The 22382-nt window shown below is 42.6% G+C and overlaps 1 protein-coding gene across 5 annotated transcripts in view; it reads left to right on the top strand.

Moving 5' to 3' along the window:
- UBN2 (ubinuclein 2) overlaps window positions 1-22382 on the top strand; it is a 94208-nt gene that overhangs the window by 58827 nt on the left and 12999 nt on the right. For all 5 annotated transcript variants that reach the window (XM_075010581.1, XM_075010553.1, XM_075010572.1 and 2 more), the window contains one exon: window positions 1079-2617. In XM_075010581.1, coding sequence (XP_074866682.1) covers window positions 1079-2617 — 1539 coding nt within the window. The remainder of the gene's footprint in view (window positions 1-1078; window positions 2618-22382) is intronic.

Below are 22382 nucleotides of genomic sequence, written 5' to 3'. Positions count from 1 at the left end.
AAGTTATATAGCCATTGAAAATGAGCTATGAGAAAATTGTAAATGCATTAAAATATTAGATTTTTTTTTAGAAAATGCATGTGCTTTGGTGACTTAATTTTCCTGTTACATTAGGTATGAGCACTAGAAAATTCTACATATTGGATGGGCAAGTTCAGTGCAGTAAGCTAGTATAGTCTTTAAATTACTGGATTTCCTGAGTTCTGTTGTAGGTATAGTTGCTAAGATTTGCCTTAACTTTCTACACATTGAAAATGAGCTTTGCAACCCTGTAATACAGTTTCTTCTTCTTCACTCTGATATTCCAAGTGGAAGTGCAGCTCTAGGTATTGCTCCTGTGAGCAACATTACTTGTACTGATAACACACTACAGAAATATGCAGGCCTGGTTCTATATGATACAGCATATTATGTTGTCATTTTATTTTATATTATGCACACAGGACTGAATTAAACTGAACATTTTAAAATGTTGCAGCCTAGAACTACTTTCTTACTGCACCAGCTCTTCCTTGTGTGTGTACAGTCATACAGGCAGAGGAAAGCTGGGGTAGTCTGCCATACATGTCTTACATATACAGTCAATTTCTTCTTTTAGTCTTCTACAAACTCCAACCCACATTGTCAAAAAGTATTCAGGCACCTAACTTGCATTGTAATAGTTGGAATTGGATATCTAAATACCTTTTTGAGGATGTGGGCTTCTCTTCATAGCATAGCCAGTATCTGGGATTTTGCATCAAGATAGTATGGAGGCCATTCCTGGTGTCTTACCACTTTACTCACTTTTTTTACCTTCAGCATACTTAATATGATTGCTTCTCGAGCACACCAGCTATTCCTCATGACTGAATAGGCTGTTGTACCCTTCCTGTACCCTACTGCCTGGTGAACAGATTATTCTCTACAGCAGCATGTGGGTATGAGGTAGGGCTATGGTCATCTTTAAAGAAAAAACACAGCAGTAGTGCTGTACCTGTAGATTTGCAGAGTGATCGTATTGCAATAAAATTACATTGATTTGCTTTGGGAAGGGCATTGTGACTTCATATTGTCTTTATCTTGTCTCCTCCAACAGGACTCTAGTCCAAAGAAAGAGCAGAAAACGTCTATATCTTTGGTGACTTCAGCTTGTGTTACTACACTGAGTTCCAGTGCACCTGTCAGCACTCTAGCTAGCTCTATCAGTACAACAGCTCCAGAGACCATCTGTCTGGATGACTCGTTGGATGAAGACCTTTCTTTTCACCCACCCTCTTTGGATTCTATATCCGATGCTTTAGCAGTTATTAATAATGGAGCCAAGATCTCTCCCATGGGGCCCACTATAGATACACCAACCTCAAGACCTCGCCCTGGGCTGAGAGAAGAGAAGCTAGCGAGCATCATGAGTAAGTTGCCTCTAGCAACTTCAAAGAAGGTCGAACCGTCCCAGACTCCACATTCATCGAGTCTTATTGCTGGTCACGTAGGACCAGTACCAAAGAAACCTCAAGATTTAGTTCACACCGGCATCTCTTCTGGCCTTATAGCTGGCTCTTCAATTCAAAACCCCAAGGTTTCCTTAGAACCGTTGCCAGCTAAGTTACTTCAGCAAGGATTACAGAGGTCAAGCCAGATCCAAGCTGCTTCCTCTTCGCAGACCCATATTTCTTCCTCCTCCAAGGCCCAAGCAGCAACTTCCGCTTCATCTCAGAGGTGTAAGGATGCTGCTATCCTGGTACCTTCTTCAGAGGGCCAAGGTGGATCTTCCTCAACATTACAAGTGACAAAGGTGCACCAGCATTCAGCTGTCCAGCAGAAATATGTCTCTCCTTTACAAGCAACTATTAGTAAATCACAGACCAATCCAGTGGTGAAACTGAGTGGCAATCCCAAGCTCTCCTGTTCATCTCCAGTCATCAAGAGTCCAGATAAAACAGTAATGTACCGCCTTCCAGTATCTAACACCTCATCTGGAACTAGTTCTCAAGTATCCCACTCACTAGTTTCTCGGACAGCATCCAGCACCTCTACCTCTAGTAACTGTTTTGGCAAGGCTATGGTGTCACAGGTTTCTTCCCAGGGTTTCAAGCCTCCCTTCTCCATGGCTGCCTCCCCCAAGCCAGCTGCCTCCCCCAAGCCTACTGCATCCAAGCCCTCTGTGGCACCCAAGCCCACTACATCACCTAAATTTCCATCTAAATCAACCTCATCCTCCAGGCCCACATCATCACCCACTTCTTCCAATTCAAGTGCACTAGTACCGCAGAGTAGTCACTCCAGCAGCAACCCCCATCATAAACAGTCCAGTGGAGTAAATATCAGCAGGCAGTCTCCCACAATGAATTTGCTGCCCTCTAGTCGTACTGCAGGTCTTCAGTCTGCAAAGAACCCTCAGGCCTCTTCAAAGTTGTCCAGCTCTTCTCCCTCTGGGACTGTTGGCAAAAATAATGTGAGTGGGGTCGGAATGAATGTACCTGCCAGCAGGGGCAGTAACCCTAATTCAAGCGGAGCAAGTAGGACTAATCTCTCTGGGGGAGCAGGAAGTGGAACACAGGGTGCTACTAAACAGTTGTCGACTCCACACAGACCATCTTCTGCCTCAGGGTCTCCAGTTGTAGCAGCCAGTGTGCAGGTATGTATCTAATGAGACTCTATGATAGAGTTCACAATATTTGTTTGAAGGGTTTTTTTGGTAACTATGCTTTTTCATAAACATAATTGAAGATTGATTGTGAACATGTTTTCACTAAATCTTTCTAATGGATGTACTGAAATGGTTTCACACTGGGGAAAGGAGTGTTCTCTTACAGAGGCAGGGTTCCAGCTGACCTTAGAGCTCAGGAAAGAATGGATTTACGTCACAGCATACGCTGGCAGGGCAGTGACATAAGGGAGCATAGTTTGTCTTCTCTAGAACACTGCAAAAAGAGATGTTAAATTATGTGGAGTACAACTAGTTAACAGTATTTCTGAAAATCACAGCGGGATCAATCATTTGTAGACTGAGGCTCTTCCTGTCTTCTGGGTTTGATTTCGGGAGTCTAGTACAACTGCTGCCACTCTCCAGGATGGACTTGCACAATGCGATTTAGGTTGTGTAGCATTAGACTAGCAAGCATGTCTCCTGTTAAGTTGGTGGCTGAGTAGCATAATTTATATGCTAAAACATATATATGCTATGGAGTACTTTCATAAGGAGTATGAAAGCTTAGTAGTGCACATATATCCTGGGAGTGAACTGAGTGAAAAGACTTGGGTAAGATTTGCTTTGTACATGAAAGAAATAGCCCATGTAAGATTAGCCTTCCTAGTTATTCATATTAAATAGCGTTTAAGTTGGTAAACTGAAGAGAGATCTGTTACCACTAACCAGGGAAGAGAATTTCCAGAATATTCTGTTTTACTTAGTAGGAATAATTGGCTGTGTCTACACTACAAAAATAACTTCGAAGTTGCTTACTTAGTTGAATGCTGTCAACTTAGTTGAGCATCTACATGCACACGACTTCAAAGATAAATTTCAAAGTAGGGCAAAGTAAGGACTTCGAAGTTGGGCTCCCTACTTCAAAGTTAACTTTGAAGTTAACGTCGAAGTAAGGGAAAATGTATAGACTCTCCTGGCTACTTCACAGTAATACCTAACTCCAAAGTTAAGTTCAAAGCTAGTTCCTAGTATAGACTCACCCATTAGGTTACTGGCAGGTTTGGCAAAATAGATTCTTAAATTAATCGTCTCTCTCTAGGTCTGAGGTCTTTGGCTCACAGGCTAACATTTGTGTAAAGCTCCAGTGTAAACTGCTGCCTTTTGTTAGCACATTATTCTCCACACTCCTACCTGTTTATGTTTTTATAATTTTATCTGATAAATTCATGGGACACATCTTTCCTCTATTATCCCTGCTGCACAGAAGAACTGAAGAAAGCAGTTAAAAATAGACTTTGTGGTCATGTAATAAAACACTGTCATAATGCATATGCACAACTGGACTGACTTAAAGGTCCTGAGAAAGCCACAACTTTGTTTTTTTCTAACCTCCAAAGAAGTTGATTTTGCAACCTAAATAACTTAACATGGTTTTTCATGCGCAGTATTTTAGATTTTATTTAAAAAAGACAACTAAAAACAGATGTTATGTACATCTGTAATGATCTCCTTCAAAATACATCAGCAGCCAAATTTAAATCCTGTAGAGCTGAAGACTTTTAGCACTTCCAAGTCTCGCTACATGAGCTGGCAGCAAGAGAACATTGTTTATTCCAGAATAAAAAGGTACTTACACATGCCATATTCTGGGGTTGGAGGTTTATGGGAGAGTCTGCCTCTCTTTTTATTTTTTAATTCACACTTGAGGAGCTGTAGGAGCTGCTGCCCCATATGGTACTCCACTAAAGAAGATTGATGTCTGAGGATTCTGGTTCATAGATAAGGCCAGAAGGGACTATGGTGGTGATCTAGCCTAGTCATAGGACTTCTCTAATTCCTGTTTGAATTAGAGTAGATCTTGTTTTAAAAATCCAGTTTTGATTTTAAAATGTCTAGTCACGGGAAAATCTACCACGACTTTCCAAGTTATTCAAGTAGTCGGCAAGAAGTCAGGATTGTATATAGGGCATTGCACTGGTGCCATTCTAGGGGGGTCCACAGCCAACCCAGTGGGTAGCAGCTAAGGAAAAACTTTCCGACAGCCATGCACATGGTGCGCTCACACCTGATTGGAGTAGACATGAGCATTCAAAAGAAGAACCACACTTCTAGTGTTTGGAGGTGATTCAGCTAGTCAGCTTAATCTGTCTAAGGTTTTCATAACAAGCATCGCTGTCCAGGAGTGGGTTGCAAAGGACAGTTCCTTCACATTCATGGCAAAGTTTAGAACAGTGTTTCTTAAACTTTTTGAGACTACAGAACACCAAACAATAATTTATATGCAGAACACCTATTAACATTTTCTTTAAAAAAGAAAAAAGTCATCAGACCAAAAAAACCAAAACATGTACAGCAAAAACCAGATTAAGTAATTTAATCGAGTTTCATAGCAATGAAGAAGTAACAGTGTATCTGGTTTTAATAACAGAAAATATACACCATCCATGTATGAGAGCTTAAAAAAAAAAGTGCCAGATGCTTGTAGCATACCTGCGAGTTGTTCACGGAACACCTGTGTTCCATGGAACGTAGATTAAGAAACGCTGTTCTAGAAGACTGGGAGTATTACTGTTACAAATCTGTAAATATGGTGTTTATTTAGGGAGAACAAGCTCTTCTTAGCCTATGCCAACATGGCCAAAGACACATCTGGCAATTGACATCACATTACATGTGCATGGGCGTGTCCTAGGAGAGACAGTCATATGTTGTAGATGGTTTCACAGTTACTTCATGTAAAACTGACTGACTGGGACCTAAATTTGTCTTTCTACAGGTATGCTTATGCTGCCTGGAAGTCAAATAGTGCGCCTAATAATTTTGTCATCTGAGTTGGTGAGATGTGCAATTTTTCATACTTCACCAGGAGCACTGATTAAAGTGACTAGAGATAAACCACTTACTCCACAGCTGTCTGGTCTCACTTGAGACTTCCAGCAGATCAGCAGGCTGTTGCCTACGGATAGGTATATATGAAATCCCTACCTCCTTAGATGTGCTGATAGCACTCCAGACACTGATGCATATTCAGGTTATGTCTACACTACACCGGGGATTGACCTGGGAGGGATCAATCCACTAGATATCAATTTATCACATCATTGAAGGTGCAATAAATCAGTTTCTGAGCTCAGTCCCACTGATGTTGGTAATCCTGCAAAATGAGAAGAGTAACCCTCGTCAACTTTACTGCGTGGAAGACAGCATGGTAGGTGTGTTGACTTCAGCTACACAGTTTGCATAGCTGAAGTAGACTGGTATGTTAAGTATTGACAAGGTCTTTGTGTTGTGGAGAATCCAAAAGAGAGAACTCTGTATTGCTTAGGGATGTAAAAATCCCATTTAATTAGTTATCCAGTTAAATGCTAGGTTCAACTGATTAAACTGGTGTGGGGGATCAAGCGGGGAGGCCATTTCAGCCTGACTGAAGTGTCCCTGCCCATGGTGTTGCCACAGGTGAGGATCACTCCAGCCAGGCCAGAACAGTCCCCATCCGTGACAGCTCCAGGCACGCCACAGGGCTGGAGTGGCCTCTCCAGCTACCCCTCCTGCTGTACCAGCTGTCCCCACCCCATCCGCTCCGGGGCCATTGTAAACTGTTGCTACTCCAGCCTCTATCAGTTAAGCATAACCAGTATGCTTCACCTTTTTAGGGTGAGGCTCACTGGTTAATGGTTACATCTTAACATCTCTAGTATTGCTAATGTTTGGATTCAACCATAAATCTTTGGGTACTTCTGCAAGCATCATGAATGGCAACAAGGAAGTATGTATGTTGCAAGTCAAGAGTCATGAATCAGTTTTCGGCTTGGAGCGGTGGAATAATGGAGACGTTATAACCCTGAATCCAAGGGGATGTATGCATTTATTCAGTCTCCTGAAGGCGAAGTTAGACAAAGAAATACCCAGAGAAGCATTTTTGCTTTTATTCCTAACCAAAGAAACAAAGCCCCTTCTGTTTGTAAAAGGCTCCTGGAATGTTTTAGCAAGTGTAATGTACTGAATGTTACTTTGCAAAATAACTCTGATCCTTTAAATGGCAAATCCTCAAATTACATCTTGCAATTTGTAAGGAATGCCCAAAACTGTGATTGTCTCATGGCCACTGCAGAGGCCAAAGACTTTGCTATGGTGTCGGCTGCATCAACAGTAGCAAAGATGACTCTTCAAGCTGCTAGTTGTTCCTCTTTTCCTATGCCTCTCCAGCCTCATGAAAAAGTTATTTGATGAATGACATCACTCTGTCCCATGTTAGAAAGTCCTAGTTAATTAGGAGTGGTTGGCAAGTGGCTGCTCACAGGTGGAGTAATGCTGAGGTATAGGACTTTCTCCTGAACAGATGCTATTATTTGGGATCTTTTATCTCTTGAGGTGTTCTTGACCAAATGTAATTTCTCTTCTGTGGGGGATACTAGTAGAGTCATGGATGGGGTGCGAGTAAAAATACTCATACCATGAGAGTAGCACCTGGTATCCTCTGTCAGTATGCTTTGCCACTAGTTGTACAGTGGCTGATGTTTGCCTAGAGCTTTAGTTGAGTCTAGTAACCCCTAATTTATAGAGAGAGCAATTCAGGCAGGGCCTGTAGCATACAGGATATTGAATAGTTTTTGATACTTCTCTCATGTGACCAAAGTCTCAATCTTCAATATGTCTGCAAATTGAAATAGCTCCTGAAAACAATTATGACCCAGATCAGCCAGATTTAGAGAAAAGAGTGAGTGATAACAGGGAGCTGTTTAAAAACATTTTATTAAATGCCCCCACGTCCACAGTGCCAAAAATAGACTATATTGATTTAAAAAACCAGGCTGGCCCATGGGGAAGTGACAGTAGTTATAATATACAATACATGGAAAAAAGAGGAAGCTGATGGTAATGAATATAAGAACGCCCATTACTGGGTCAGGCCAAAGGTCCAACTAGCGCAGCATCCTGTCTGTGGCCAGTGCCAGGTTCCCCAGCGGGGATGGGCCAAAGACAATGATCAAGCGACTTGTCTCCTGCCGTCCATATCCAGCCTCTGAGAAACAGGGGCCAGGGACACCATTCCTACCCCCTGGCAAATAGCCTTTTATTGACCCAACTTCCATGAATTTATCTAGCTCTTTGAACTCTTATAGTCCTAGCCTTCACAGCCTCCTCTGGCAAGGAGTTCTACGGGTTGACTGTGCTCTGTGTGAAAAATAACTTTCTTTTATTAGCTTTAAACCTGCTACCCATTAATTTCATTTGGTGTCCTTTAATTCTTATATTATAGGAACAAGTAAATAACTCTTCTTTATTCACCCTCTCTGCGCTGCTCATGATTTTATATACCTCTATCATATCCCCTCTCAGTCTTCTTTTCTAAACTGAAAAGTCCCAGTCTCTTTAACCTCTCCTCATATGGGACCCGTTCCAAACCCCTAATCATTTTAGTTGCCTTTTCTGAACCTTTTCTAATGCCAAAATATCTTTTTTTGAGGTGAGGAGGCCACATCTATACACAGTATTCAAGATGTGGGCGTACCATAGTTTTATAAAGGGGCAGTAAAATATTGTGTGTCTTATTTTCTGTCCCGTTTTTAATAATTCCAAACATCCTATTTGGTTTTTTTACTGCCGCTGCACACTGTGTGGATGTTTTCAGAGAACTATCCATGATAACCCCAAGATCTTTCCTGATTAGTTGTAGCTAAATTAGCCTCCCGATATTGTATGTATACTTCGGGATATTTTTTCCAATGTGCATTACTTTACACTTATCCACATTAAATTTAGTTTGCCATTTTGTTGCCCACTCACTCAGTTCGATGAGATCTTTTTGACTACATTCATCCCTCGTTAAACGAGTACTTCATTTACAAGTACTCGCGTAAACGAAGGACACACGTACCTACCTTAATTCACTCTACGAGTATAGTATAGTATATACCCCTTCCTAGTCTGACACCTGCCCCCCTGCCAGCTCTGCAGCCCCAACCTGCTGCAGCCTGATGCCCCTGCCGGCCCTGCAGCCAGACCCGCCCCCCCCACAGTCCTAAACCGTGGCAGCCAGACCCCCTTACCAGCCCCACAGCCCGCAAACCACCCGCTCCGCCACCTGTACCCCTGGAGGCCCCACAGCTGTCTGTATGCCCCATGGTCCTGCAGCCTGACACACCTGCCAGCCCTGCAGCCAGACACCCCCCCGCCACTTCTACCCCGTTCAGCCAGACCCCCTCCCCACGGCCACCTGTACACCCCCCCGCCCCCCACAACCAGACCGCTCTGTGGCTGCCTGTAACCCCTGCAGCCAGACTGCTCCACGGCCTCTCAGCCCCCTACCACCTGTAACCCCCAGGGCCAGACACCCCTGTGGCCCCGCAGCCTGTAACCCCTGACACCTGTATCCCATGCGCCCTATCCTCCCCACTGCCTGTAACCCCTGTGGCCAGACCCGCCCCCACCTGTAATCCCTGCAGCCCCAAACTGCAACAGCCAGACCCACCCCTGCAGCCTGAAACCCCACAACCCGCCCCGAGATTTTAACCTTCCCTCCCGCTCAGTGCCCCAAAGTACCCCCAGCCTTTAACCCTCCCCACCCGAAGGTTCACTCACCTTTCAAAAGCAACACCACCTGCTGCCACTCCTTCCCCGAATTAGGAGCTCTAGGAACCAATCAGACTTTTACACGTAATTTAATAGGAATTTAGTGTCTCTCTTATGAGTTTCTGCCTATGAGCAGAAAGTTGGGAACCAGTTGCGCTCGTAAAGCAAGGGATGAGAGTATTTTGAACAGTTTAGTGTCATCTGCAGACTTGACCACCTCACTACTTACCCCTTTCTCTAGATCGTTTATGAATAAATTGAATAGGATTAGTCCTAGGACTTACTCTGGGGGAACACCACTTATTACCCTTCTCCATTCCAAAAATTTACCATTTATTCCTACCCTTTGTTTCCTGTGTTTTAACCAGTTCTCAATCCATGAAAGGATCTTCCCTCTTATTCCATGACAACCTAATTTACACAAGAGCCTTTGGTGAAGGACTTTGTCAAAGGCTTTCTGGAAATCTAAGTATATTTTATCTACTGGATCCCCCTTATCTGCATGTTTATTAACCCCTTCAAAGAATTCCAGTAGATTAGTAAGACATGATTTCGCTTTACAGAAACCATGTGGACAATTTTATTCTTTACTATTGTTTCAACTGATTTGCCCGGTACTGATGTTTGACTTACCGGTCTATAATTGCCAGGGTTGCCTCTAGAGCCCTTTTTAAATATTGGCGTTATGTTGGCAATCTTCCAGTCCTTGGGTACAGAAGCTGATTTAAAGGATAGGTTACAAATAACAGTTGTTAATTCTGCATTTTCACATTTGAGTTCTTCTGGAACCTTTGGGTGAATGCCATCTGGTCCCGTTGATTTGTTACTGTTAAGTTTTTCTGTTTGTTCCAAAACCTCCTCTAATGACGCTTCAATCTGGAACAGTTCCTCTGATTCACCACCAGAAAGGATGGTGCAGATTTGCGGATCTCCCCAACATCCTCAGCCATGAAGACCGAAGCAAAGAAATCATTTAGTCTCTCTGCAATGGCTTTATCATCCTTGATTGCTTCTTTTGTATCTCGATCATCAAGGGGCCCCACTGTTTGTTTAGCAGGCTTCCTGCTTCTGATGTACTTTAAAAAAAAAAACATTTTGCTATTACTTTTTGAGTTTTTGGCTAGGTGTTCCTCAGAATCTTTTTTGGCTTTTCTTATTACATTTTTACACTTAATGTGGCAGCGTTTATGTTCCTTCTTATCTACCTCACTAGGATTGGACTTCCACTTTTCAAAAGATGCCTTTTTATCTCATTGTTTCTTTTACATGGTTGTTAAGCCATAGTGACACTTTTTTAGGTCTCTTCCTATGTTTTTTTAATTTGGGGTATATATTCAAGTTGGGTCTCTATTACGGTGTCCTTGAAAATTTTCCACGCAGCTTGCAGGGATTTTACTCCTAGTTACTGTACCTTGTAATTTCTGTTTAACTAACCTCCTCATTTTTCTGTAATTCCCCTTTTTGAAATTAAATGCCAGAGTGTTGGCCTGGTGAGGGGTTTTTCCCACCACAGGAATGTTAAATGTTGTATTATGATCACTATTCCCAAGTGGTCCTGTAATAGTTAACCTTCTGGACCAGTTCCTGTGTTCTACTCAGTATTAAATCGAAAATTGCCTCTCCCCTAGTGGGTTTCTGTATTAGCTGCTCTAAGAAGCTGTCATTTAAGACATTGAGAAGCTTTATCTCTGCATCTCTTCCTGAGGTGACAAGCACCCAGTCAATATGGGGATAATTGAAGTCCTCTATTGTTGAGTATTTTATTTTGGTAGACTCTCTAATCTCCCTTAACATTTCAAAGTCACTATCGCTGACCTGGTCAGGTGGTCGATACTATATCCCTACTGCTATATTCTTATTAGAGAATGGTATTACTATCCATAGTGATTCTATGGAACATTTTGATTCATTTAAGATTTTTACTTCATTTGATTCTACATTATCTTTCACATACAGTGCCACTCCACCACCTGCACAACCTATTCAGTCCTTCTGATATATTTTATAGTCCAGTAAGATTGTGTCCCACTGATGGTCCTCATTCCATATAAATTAGAAACTAAGAATTTTAGGAAAAGGAAAGCAAAAAGGACAAGGGACAGAAATCAATGGCCAGCAGAGATTAGGATAATGAAGAAAAGGTGGTTGGGGGTCTATGTGTATTTTATTAATATATTCAGAACAAAAGGAATCCTAACAATAGTACTTAGCTATTTCTAAATTGAAATGATAGGAATGTCAAAATAACACAGAAGAGGCGGAAATGTTAAATATTTCTGTTCTGTTTTTTTCCAAACACAGATGATTTCTTCATATCCTATGATTATAAAATATTCTTTGTTCCAGCAGTAACTCAGAAGGGTGTTTAGAACAGCAGCTAGTTAAGGAGAGGTCCAGATATTATGCATCTGAGAATTTTCAAAGAGCTCTGTGAGTAGCTGAATGCAACATTAATGTTAGTTGACAGTAAGCCTTGGAACACTGAGAAACTTGTGAAGTATTAAAAAAGTTACTGTGCCAATATTTTAAGAGTAACCACATTGACCTGAGTAAGTTTTTAAGCCTTGTCAGCCTGACATTAGTCCCAGACAAAAATGGAATAACCAACATGTATTTATGGAAAATAAATCTTGCCAAAGTAATCTGTTTCCGATAAGCTTAGAAGTTTGGTCAATTAAAGGTGGTAATATGGACGTAAGAGACCTTGTAAGGCATTTGACTGAGTACCACAACATCTTGAGTAAGAAACTAGATCAATACAAAATCAACATGGCACACATTAAATTTGGTCAGGAAACGAATCGAAGCATGAAGCAGGAGTTGGATTCCTTCTTAGCAAAACAGCTAGAAGAGCATTATTAGGATACAAACTGGTGAGTGCAAGAATGATGGTCGCGCGATACGAAGCAAAACCGTTCAACATCTCAGTCATTCAGGTGTGCGCACCCACGTCGGACAGTATGGAGGAAGAGAGTGAGTTATTTTGTAAAGACTTGACAAAGACACTGGAGAAGATACCAAAGAAAGATGTGTTGATCATCGGAGGAGATTGGAATGCAAAGGTTGGAACAGAAAACAAAGGTTGGGAATGAGTCATGGGAAGGTTTGGATATGGAGAAAGAAACGAACGATGTGAGAAACTGTTAGAGTTTGCCACAGAGCATGAGAGGGTGATTTGCAACATGAGATTCCAACAAAAGGACTGTAGGAAGTGGACATGGCGATCGAATGACGGGAAGTCCAAGAACATGATAGATATGATTTTGATAAGAACAAGATGGAAAACATCAGTACAGCAGTGCCGAACTTTCCAAGGAGCGGATATAGACTCAGACCACAGTCTAGTGATCACAAACATCAAGATAAAACTCAAAAGAAAATGTAAGACAGTTTAAGAAAAGAAGAGATGTGGCGAGGCTATGTGAGTAAGAAACAGGGAATGCATCCACAACAGTGCTCGAAGAGAAGATTAAGAAGATCTCCACAGAGAAAGACCTAGACAAGAGAGTCACAGAGATAGCCATCACTATAGACGAGGCAATTGAGCAGACTGTTCCAAAAGAAGAAAAGGTCAGTAAGAAGTGGATTACCCAGAAGACACTGAAGTTGGTTCAGGAGAAAAGAGTGTTGAAGATCAGAAGAGATGTTTCTGAGATGGCAGAACAGCAATATAGGACGAAATGCAATGAGGTAAGGAAAACAGCCAGAAAGGACAAGGAGAAATGGTTAGAGGAGCAATGTGAAGATATTGAGAGGTAGTACGGTGAATGTAAGGCCAGGGAGGTGTATAAGACAATTAGGAATATTAATAGAAATGGCAACCAAAGCAGATGGCGATCAAAGATGAGAACGAAGAAGTGCTCATGAACAGGAAGAAGATTGTGCAGCGATGAATGAGATATTGCACTGATCTATACAAAGCATAGTTGGACCAGAGTGTCTCAGAGAGACTGATTAAAGAATTGAAAGAGAGATCTCTCCCAAGCATCGAGAGCGAGACGGATATTTCAAAGGAGGAAGTAGAAAAAGCAGTGAAATGACTAAAGAACAACAAGAGCCCTGGAAATAAGATCATGGGAGAAATGATCAAATATGGTGGAGAAAGCATGATTCAGGAAATACACCAACTATGTAATATAGCATGGAAGGAGGGGAAGGCACCTAAGGAATGGACAAGATCTGTGCTAGTGAGAATACCCAAGAAAGGAAGTACATTGGAGTGCAAGAACTACAGAACGATTGCCCTAACAAGTCATCTAGGTAAAGTGCTGATGATACTGACTGAGACATTAAGATCGCAGATAGAAGAACATAGAGCAGATGAGCAAGCAGGGTTCGGAAAAGATAGAAGTACCATACAGCAGATATTGGCACTAAGACAGATAGCAGAGAAAGCTCGATGAAAGAACAAAAACGTATACGCTTGCTTTGTCAATTTTTTTCAAAAGGCATTTGACAGTATAGATCAGAAAGTGACTTGGGCAGTGTTGGAGTCATATGGAGTGGATAGCAGACTAATATGGTTGTTGAAAGATATCGGTGATAATGTGCAGGCAGCGGTGAGAACATGCAGGGAGTTGGGAAGTTGGTTTAAAACAAGTAGAGGTACGAGACAAGGAGATCCAATATCGCCAAGTATCTTCATCACACATCTGGAGAGAGCAATGGACAAGATCAAGGAAGAGGTAGAAGGGATAGCTGTGCACGGGAAAAGAATTGACAACTTGAGGTTTGCGGATGATAAAGTTATCATTGAGGAAGATGAGGGGAAGCTAGCGAGAACAGTGTGGGTGTTAAAGAAGGGAAGTGGTACGGACTGATTATGAACATCAATAAAACAAACAGTGGTATTTGGAGATAAGGAAATAGGAAGGAAGATCAGTGTGGATGGTATTGAACTAGAAAATGTAGAGAAGTTCATATATCTGGGGAGCAATATAATGTATGATCTAGACAGTAAGAAGGAAATAGCGACTAGAATAGCAAAAGCAAGAGCAAGTTTGAAGGCGATGGATAAGATCTGGAAAAACAAAGCAATTAGCTTAAGAATGAAGCTGGGTGTCTTGAAAACGTGTGCATTCAGCAGCATGTTGTACGGATGTGAGACATGGGTGATAACGAAAGATTCGAAAGAAGAATATTGGCGTTCAAAATGAGTTGTCATAGAAAGATTCTCAGAATAGGATGGATGCAGAAGGTCACCACTGAGGAATTATAAAGGAAGATTCAGCCAAAAGAGAACCTGCTGCAGATGGTTATAAAATGGAAGCTACAACTGTTTGGACATATTTGCAGAATGGACGAACGAGAAATCAAGACCCTAGTATTCGGCATAATGGATGGCTCAAGTAGGAGAGGCAGACCCCACAGAGAGTGGATAGATGATGTAGTAGATTGGTGTGGAACTAGGCTACAGAAACTAAGCCACTCTGCACTGGATAGGGAAAGATGGCAGGAAATAGTGAGAGAGGCATCAGACACCAACGGGTGCTGAGCCCATGGTTGATGATGATGACATATTAAAAACAGGGTGATGGGTGTTAAAAACGTAATTTTCAACAGGGAGCCATCAAGCATGTGTGTTTTTAGGCGGGTGCCACCAGGTTCATTTCTTGGTCCTATGATATTTTATTGATAACCGCTTAAAACTATTATTGACAAAGTTTGTAGCTAACGGACTGGATGGTTAATAAATAGTGAAGAAGATACAGATACATTGGTACAAAGGGATGAAAACAAAATATGTATTTCAATAACCAAACTTAAAGTCATATGTCTAGGAACAAAGAATGCAGACCATACCTACAGGAAGGATGATTTATTTATTGTCAAGGGCTTCTTTTAAGTCTGTTTCCTCCCTGAGCTGTGCCAGGTCATGTGCCAACATGGTTTTACTGTTGCATGAGCTTCCCCACTTTAAGAATAAGGCCAAGAAAATTACATGTTGTCTGTTATGCTTGCCTCAATTTCCTGCCACTCATCAGAGGCTCCACGGTTCAAGTGATGACAGACAATATCCCCTGCATGTTCTATATAAATACGCAGGGTGGGGCTCACTCCCATGCCCTACATGCTGAAGCCATCAAACTTTGGAACTGGTATATCAGACATGACTGTCTCTCGGCTTCTTACCTATCTGGTTCCTGGAATTCAACTACAAATGAAATCTGCAAACAAACTCAGAAGACAAAGTCCACAAGACCACAGGTAGAAAATGAGCAACACAGTCTCTTACAAACGGTCTTCAGCCAATGGAGCTTTCCTGCCATAGATCTCTTCATGATGACCCAGCAGAGACAGACACACTCTTGACTAGATAGCTGAATGTATTCAGCTATGCCATCAACTCCAAAGTGTGCAACTGCCTCAGACAATAGACATATTCTATGAAATCAGTGTCCACATCTGTAGCTTTGCTAAACAGTGTTCCATTGATGGACATATACAAACATCCACTTAGACCTTGCAATAGCATGGTTTTGCCCAACTAAGCTAGTACACAAACTTCTAATCAGATGCCCTGCTGGGCAGATCTGGACTGTGTGCAGCTATTCCACCAACTCCAAAGTCCCCATCATCCTCGGAGACACTACTACTCAATAGGAGAGATGCGCCTACAGGAATATCTCTTGAAGAGAAGGTTACTCACCCATACAGTAACTCAGGTTCTTCAACTTGAGTGTCCCTGTGGGTGCTCTACTACATGCCCACCTCCTCTCTGATCCAGAGTAATGCCGGTTTTGCAGTAGAGAGAGAGTGATGGCTCTACGTCATGCATGTGGTATTTTAAACACTAGTGAGTTGTGAGGCAGACATCATGCAGGCATGACCCACACAGGAACTGATGCAAAAATCTCTGAGCAAAGGCTCACAGACACACAAGCACCTGGAGTGGAGAACCTCCAGGGACACTCATCTCAAAGAATCTCAGTAGCTGCACAGATGAGTAACCTTCTCTCCTGGAGCCCATTGCACCCTGGGTCTCATCCCCTTGGCCATTTTGCGACATAGACTGTCCCCACCATCCACTCTTGTAGGCCTCCTCTGACGTGACCCCAGCTTCTCAACTGACACCATCATGCTCCTAGGGGCAGGCAGAAATCAAGCTGGTATTGTCTGTTCTGCTGGTTCCTACAGCTTCTTCCTCCTCTTTGGATGAAGCTCTCATTCCTGCCTCCATGTCTCTTCCTGATGATTGCAGGCAGTACCAGGACCATTTTCAAATATACCGGCTGCTTTATATTTTCCAACTTCAGGGACCTCATGGGTGACATACTTTATTAATGGATGCCATTTTCTGGCCTACATGGACAGTGTAGCACATCCTGGCCTCTTGTTCTCCCAGAATTAAATAGGTATCTTTGCCCCAACTAACTTTGTTTTCCAACTCACCCCATAGCTCCCTTGAGGTGCCTGCAGTCATGGAGGGAGTGCACCAACATGTCCAAAAGTCCATTGCTGCGTACGGGGTAGTAAAGCATTTAGATCTTTTTAGGGAGAAGGGTCTGCTCTTTGGTGTGGCAGTTTCACGTCACAAACTATCAGGCCAATTATGATTTTAAGAGATGCTAGTAAGCATAATAAGCATAATTCTAAGACAAGCTTCCCTCCGACCAACAGCACCCATTTTAGATGCTGGTGGATGAAGGACATCTCATAGTTAACGTCAGCATTCAAGCAGCAGTCAATGCAGCTGACATATCGTGCACTGTAATTCCTGGCTACAGTCTTCATTTCCCTTGAGAGCTCCAAACAACCGTAGAGGACTGCGCTTTTTGATGAGGACTAGTTTTATGCAGAAACTAATATGTGAAGGGACTCATCAAAGGCCCCCATGGTGTGAACAGCAGCATCAACAACTCAACCCTTATTGTTTGCATCTTGAACAGTCTCCACAGTGCTGTTGGCTGGCATTAGTGTCCCAGCATCAGTGAACCACAATCTCTGCTGCAGCCCCTCAACCCTCACCCATCAGGATCTTGCAGCACACTTCGGACAGGTCAGTCAAGAGTTCCAGACCCTCCCTCTTGCCATCCTTGGCTTCACGCATCATATTTGGAGTCACCTTGCCCTATTTGTACACAATTAGAGCAAGATCCTCAGACCATTGGGTACTGGAGAGTATCTACTACATATACTCCATAGAAGTTCTTTTGTCCCCCCCACCTCTCCCCTGAGATACCTCCAACAGACCCGGCCCATCAATACCTTCTCCAGCAAGAGGCCAAAGCTGCTCTTTCGAAAAGTACGATACAGCCTGTGAAACCTCCCTATGTAGCAGAGACTTCTGCGCCCCCAGGAAGTGTGGATACTACTTCCCAGTTCTCGACCTTTTGTCTACTAAATACCTTTATCTGAATATCCAAGGTCTGTATGATGATACTGACTTCTGTTATCCCCATCCATGTTTCTCCCTCCCTTCTCCCGGGGAGGCCTGGTTCAGAGTTCTCTACGTGTTGGATGCATGCTTCCAGTCCACATCAATCCAGCCCCCTTGAGTCATCGTCTGTTTCCAGATCAGACTTTGCTACAAATTGTGAGTCCTCCCCTTCGGTACAATGACAGCTCCATAAGTCTTTGTGGTCTGGGCTGTCTGTTACTCAGTGTACCCCTACCTCAAATATTGACTTTGTGCTGCTTCAACAGACGCTTACAGCTGCATTTTCTGCTTTTTCCATTTTCACGCCTCTTACAGCATCTACATCAATCAGAAGTTGCTGCTTATACTTATGCAAGACAGTCGACTTTATTTGCACGTGACTCAGCTCAATTATGTCTTGAACTTTCCTTATACTAAACTGTTCTGTGATGCTGGTGGCCCTGCTGATGAGTTTCCATTACATCCTTCATGCCATGGCATGCTATTACCTTTTCCTTCTCAGTCATGGGGTGACCTGTGTGTATGTAATGCCAAATAGGCACCCACGTTTGTTGCTTACAACTCTGGCTTCGCTTCTACAGGCCCCACAGAGATCATCTGACAGCCAGGATAGTGATCCTTCACACAGTTCTGGCCTCTCACACCCAGTTGACTGACCTTTCCAACATCCTGGTCAGTATCTCTATTTCCCCTATCCCGTGGACTACTGTCACAACAGATGCTGCCTTGTGGGCTGGGAGGCACACCTCCACAATCATATGGGCCATGGTATTTGGCTGCTGTGAAAAGTCAGGCTCCCCATCAGCATTCTGGAGTGCTGAGCAGCTGGACAAGCTTGACAGGCATTTCTCCCTGTGATCCAATCACAGCATGTACAGCTCCTGTCAGACAATATAATGTTCACCTGCATCAACAAATGGGGTGTGAGAGCCCCCTCATTCACTAGAGCTATACACTTTTGGCGTATATATCATCACATCATAATCCAGGCCACGCACCTGCCAAGCACCCAAAATTGCACAGCTGATGCACTCAGTAGAGCTCTCCCTGTCACCCACAAGTCAAAACTGCACAACTCCACTTTCTGGTACCTCTTCTGAATCTGGGCACCCCATGCCGGGACCTTTTTGCCACTTACAAGAACCCCAAGCTGCCTCTTTATTCTCTGGGACAGGACTCCCAAGAGTGTTTTTTTTTTTTTTTCTGTCCTGGATCCGAGGCCTCCACTCCATGCACCTCCTCTCCCCACCTCCCGGCCAAACTGCTTTTCTACTGGTGCCAAGCTAAATGGAAACATTTCACTATGACTTGGGCTTACTGCCATCACTTTCATGATGGTAAGATTTCTGGTCCCATCATTCTCTGTTGCCTCTGAGTCCAAAACCTTGGGCCTTTCTTTCAGCTCTGTGTGGGTCCACCTGGCTGTGCTTCCTCTGGTGGATTGCATATCACTCTTTACTCGCCCTTCTGCCATCTAATTCATGAGAGGTCTCTTCAACACCTTTCCCCCAGTACTCAGGCCTGTACCTCTGTCGTTGCAGGATCAAATAGGACAAAGTCTCCCTTCAAAATGTTTGGTTACAGACTCCCTCTTAGATCTCCCTCTGCAGGTAATCTTCTTGGTAGCCATTTCCTCTAATAGATGGATCAGTAAGCTGGCAGCCACAATATCTGACCCGTTATACCATGTTCTACAAAGATATAGTCTCCCTGGCGCTGCACCCTAAGTTGCTCTTGAAGGTAGTATTGTTGTTCCATTCATCTTAGAATCATAGAAGATTACAGTTGAAGAGATCTTAGGCTATCTAGTCCACCCCCCTACTCAAAGCAGGGCCAACCCAAACTGAAGCTTCCTCTGTACCGTCCCAAATCTCCAGACAACACGTGTTTCAGGCATCTCCAAAATCGGTTGGTTATAGTAGTTGGAGAGCAATCTAAAAGCCATGTGCTTTCCATCCAGCAAATCTCAAAATGGGTATTCAAGATGCATCCCTCTGGATAGTTACAGCTCATTCTATGGGGGCACTAGCTATCATGTTGGCTTATTTATCTGTAATTGGAGGTTCCTGTGTGGTCTCTAGTTGTGCACTGATGTTCTCAGTGGTAAGAGGATCAATAGCAAGGCATCACCCCTCATGGCCTGTTTAGATCTCAGCAGGGAGCACAAGGACATGCATGACACGTGGGGTCAACTGACAGTGCTATAAAAACCCTCCAGCACATGGTGGGCTCATATGATTGAAATACAAACACAGGCCACACATCTCGAAGAACCTCTACTTACAGGTTTGTAACCTCCTCTTATTCATTAACTCATCCGTTAATGTAAACTTGCAGCACTTACAAGCCAGCCAGCAAGCCAACTTTTCAGATCTGTTTTGTGAATATGAGAGAGAAATCATTTTAAAGGAACTGCCATTGTGTATTGATATTTGATCAGGGAGCTCTAGGAAAGTTTAGTGTGTTTTAACATCATATTTGTAAAACCTAAAGCAGCAGTCTTAAACATTTTAAGATGCATTTAGAGCTTTCTCACAGCTTTCAAAATAACCGCATTCTTTCTGTATAATCATCCTCTTGCAAGCTTGAAATTGACATTTCTCTGTATTGTTCCCAGTAGCTTATTGTGGTGCATGTATTCTGCTCATAGTGTAACACTTGAGTGCGCTATGGCTATATGGGTTTTTGTTTTTGCTTTTATTTTAATTGTATGGCTTCTGTCCCATCTGACGCTGCAGTCTCTTCAGATATAAGCCACAGTGACTGTACCTGATCAGAACTTTCCTTAGAAACCTCCCAAGAGGAGACCCAACAATTTATTTTTGAGAGAGTGAGGTCTAATGGATAGAGTACTAAACTGGTATTTGGAAGACCTGTGTTCCATTTCTGGTTCTGCCACTAACCTTGGGTAAACCTGATTATCTTCTGTGCTTTTCCTAGTGGTTCTTAACATGAACTTTTTTGACTACCACTGTACATTGAGCAGATGTTTTCAATGACCTAGCTACAATGATTCCAAGATTTTTCTTGCATGGTGAAAACTAATTTAGACTGCAGCATTTTGTATGCTTAGTTGGGATTGTTTTCCAGTGCATGTTACTTTGCGTTTATCATCATTGAATTTATGTGCCATTTTGTTGCCCAGCCACCCAGTTTTGTGAGATCCCTTTAACTCTTTGCAGTGTGGTTTTGACTTAATTGTCTTAATTAAGTGTTCTATATCTTTATCAATGATCTGGAAGAAACAGTCATTGTTGGCACTTTGTAAATTACACTAAAATTAGTAGAGCAGTAAATAATGGGGAAAGATTAGTTCTTTCGAGGAACGTGGATTTCACCGTGAGCTGGGCTCACTCAAACGTGTTTGCAGCTAAATTCATGTGTGAACAAAGAGTAGCGATCACGTTTATAGGGTGGGAAAATATGTTTTGGACAACTGTAACTTGAAGAAAAGCACTTCAAGGTCATGGTGGCTAACCAACTAAACATGAGTTTACAATGCTGTGTAGCTAATTAGAAGGCAAAAGTGATTCTTTGTTGTGCACATGGGACCACTGAGAGGAAGTAGGAAGCAAAGTATGGCAGTAGTGAGACGTTACTGTAGTAGAGTTCAGTTCAGTGTCTGTGCTTCAAAAAAGGCAAATTGTATGATTCCAAAAAGAGCTATAATAATGATTCAAGATCTGGAAAACCTGCTTTATGGTGGGACACTAAAGCTCAGTTTATTTAGGTTATCCAAGGGATGGTTGGATCCAACTAAATTGATTTGCTGCTTAAGTACCTTCACGGGGTAGGAGGGTTTTTAATCTATCAGACAAGGCATAAAAATCAAATGGCTGGAAGCTGAAGCTTGACAAATTCAGATTAGGAATGAGGCACATAATTTTGTTAGAATTTCTCAGTTGCTTGAAGTATCTAAATCAGGCGTGTCCAGCCCGCGGGCAGCATGCAGCGCTGGACAGCTAGTAATGCGGCCCCACAAGATTGTAAACTTTTAACATTATTATGTGATTTATATACATTAACTATATTACATATTTATATGCGGCCCAAGACAATTCCTCTTCACTCAGTGCGGCCCAGGCAAGCCAAAAGGTCAGACACCCATGATCTAAATCAAGACAATGTACTTCTAAAAGTTGCTGTGGCTCAACCAGAAGTTACAGGCTTGATGCAGAAATCTGTTGGTGAAAATTCTATGGTCTTTGTTGTACAGGAGGTCACCATAGATGATCACAGTATGGTTTTTCTGGCCATAAAATTTATGGATATGGTAATGTGGGTATCTAGAAGCCATGTCTGGAAAGTACTTTTTCTTCTCTGAGTGGTGGCTTGAACCTTCCATGTTAGATGTGTTCCCGCTAATCTTCTCCATTCATATGTAGAATAAAATTTTAATGTGCACTGAGGCATGTATGAATGGGCATCACCAGCAGAAACTTAGCTGTGCTCTGCTAATCAGCTGGGCAGCATTTAAATCTCTCCTGAGTGGCTGAACAAGCGCACAATTTACAGGGAACGCTCGTTTGCACTGCATGCAGCATTGTCAGATATATTTCAGAGAGGTAGCCATGTTAGTCTGTATCTTTGAGAACAACAAGAAGTCCTGTGGCACCTTATAGACTGACAGATATTTTGGAGCATAAGCTTTTGTGGGCAGATGAAGCGGGTCTTTGCCCACGAAAGCTTATGCTCCAAAATATGTTAGTCTATAAGATTCCACAGGGCTTCTTATTGTGATAGGTGTTTCCCTTAGTAGTATCCACTGAGCAGCTCTAGCACCCTCTGGAGCCACACACT

The sequence above is a fragment of the Carettochelys insculpta genome, chromosome 1 (assembly GCF_033958435.1).
Source record: "Carettochelys insculpta isolate YL-2023 chromosome 1, ASM3395843v1, whole genome shotgun sequence".
Taxonomy (NCBI): Eukaryota; Metazoa; Chordata; order Testudines; family Carettochelyidae; genus Carettochelys; species Carettochelys insculpta.
This window is presented reverse-complemented; position numbering and strand designations above follow the sequence as displayed.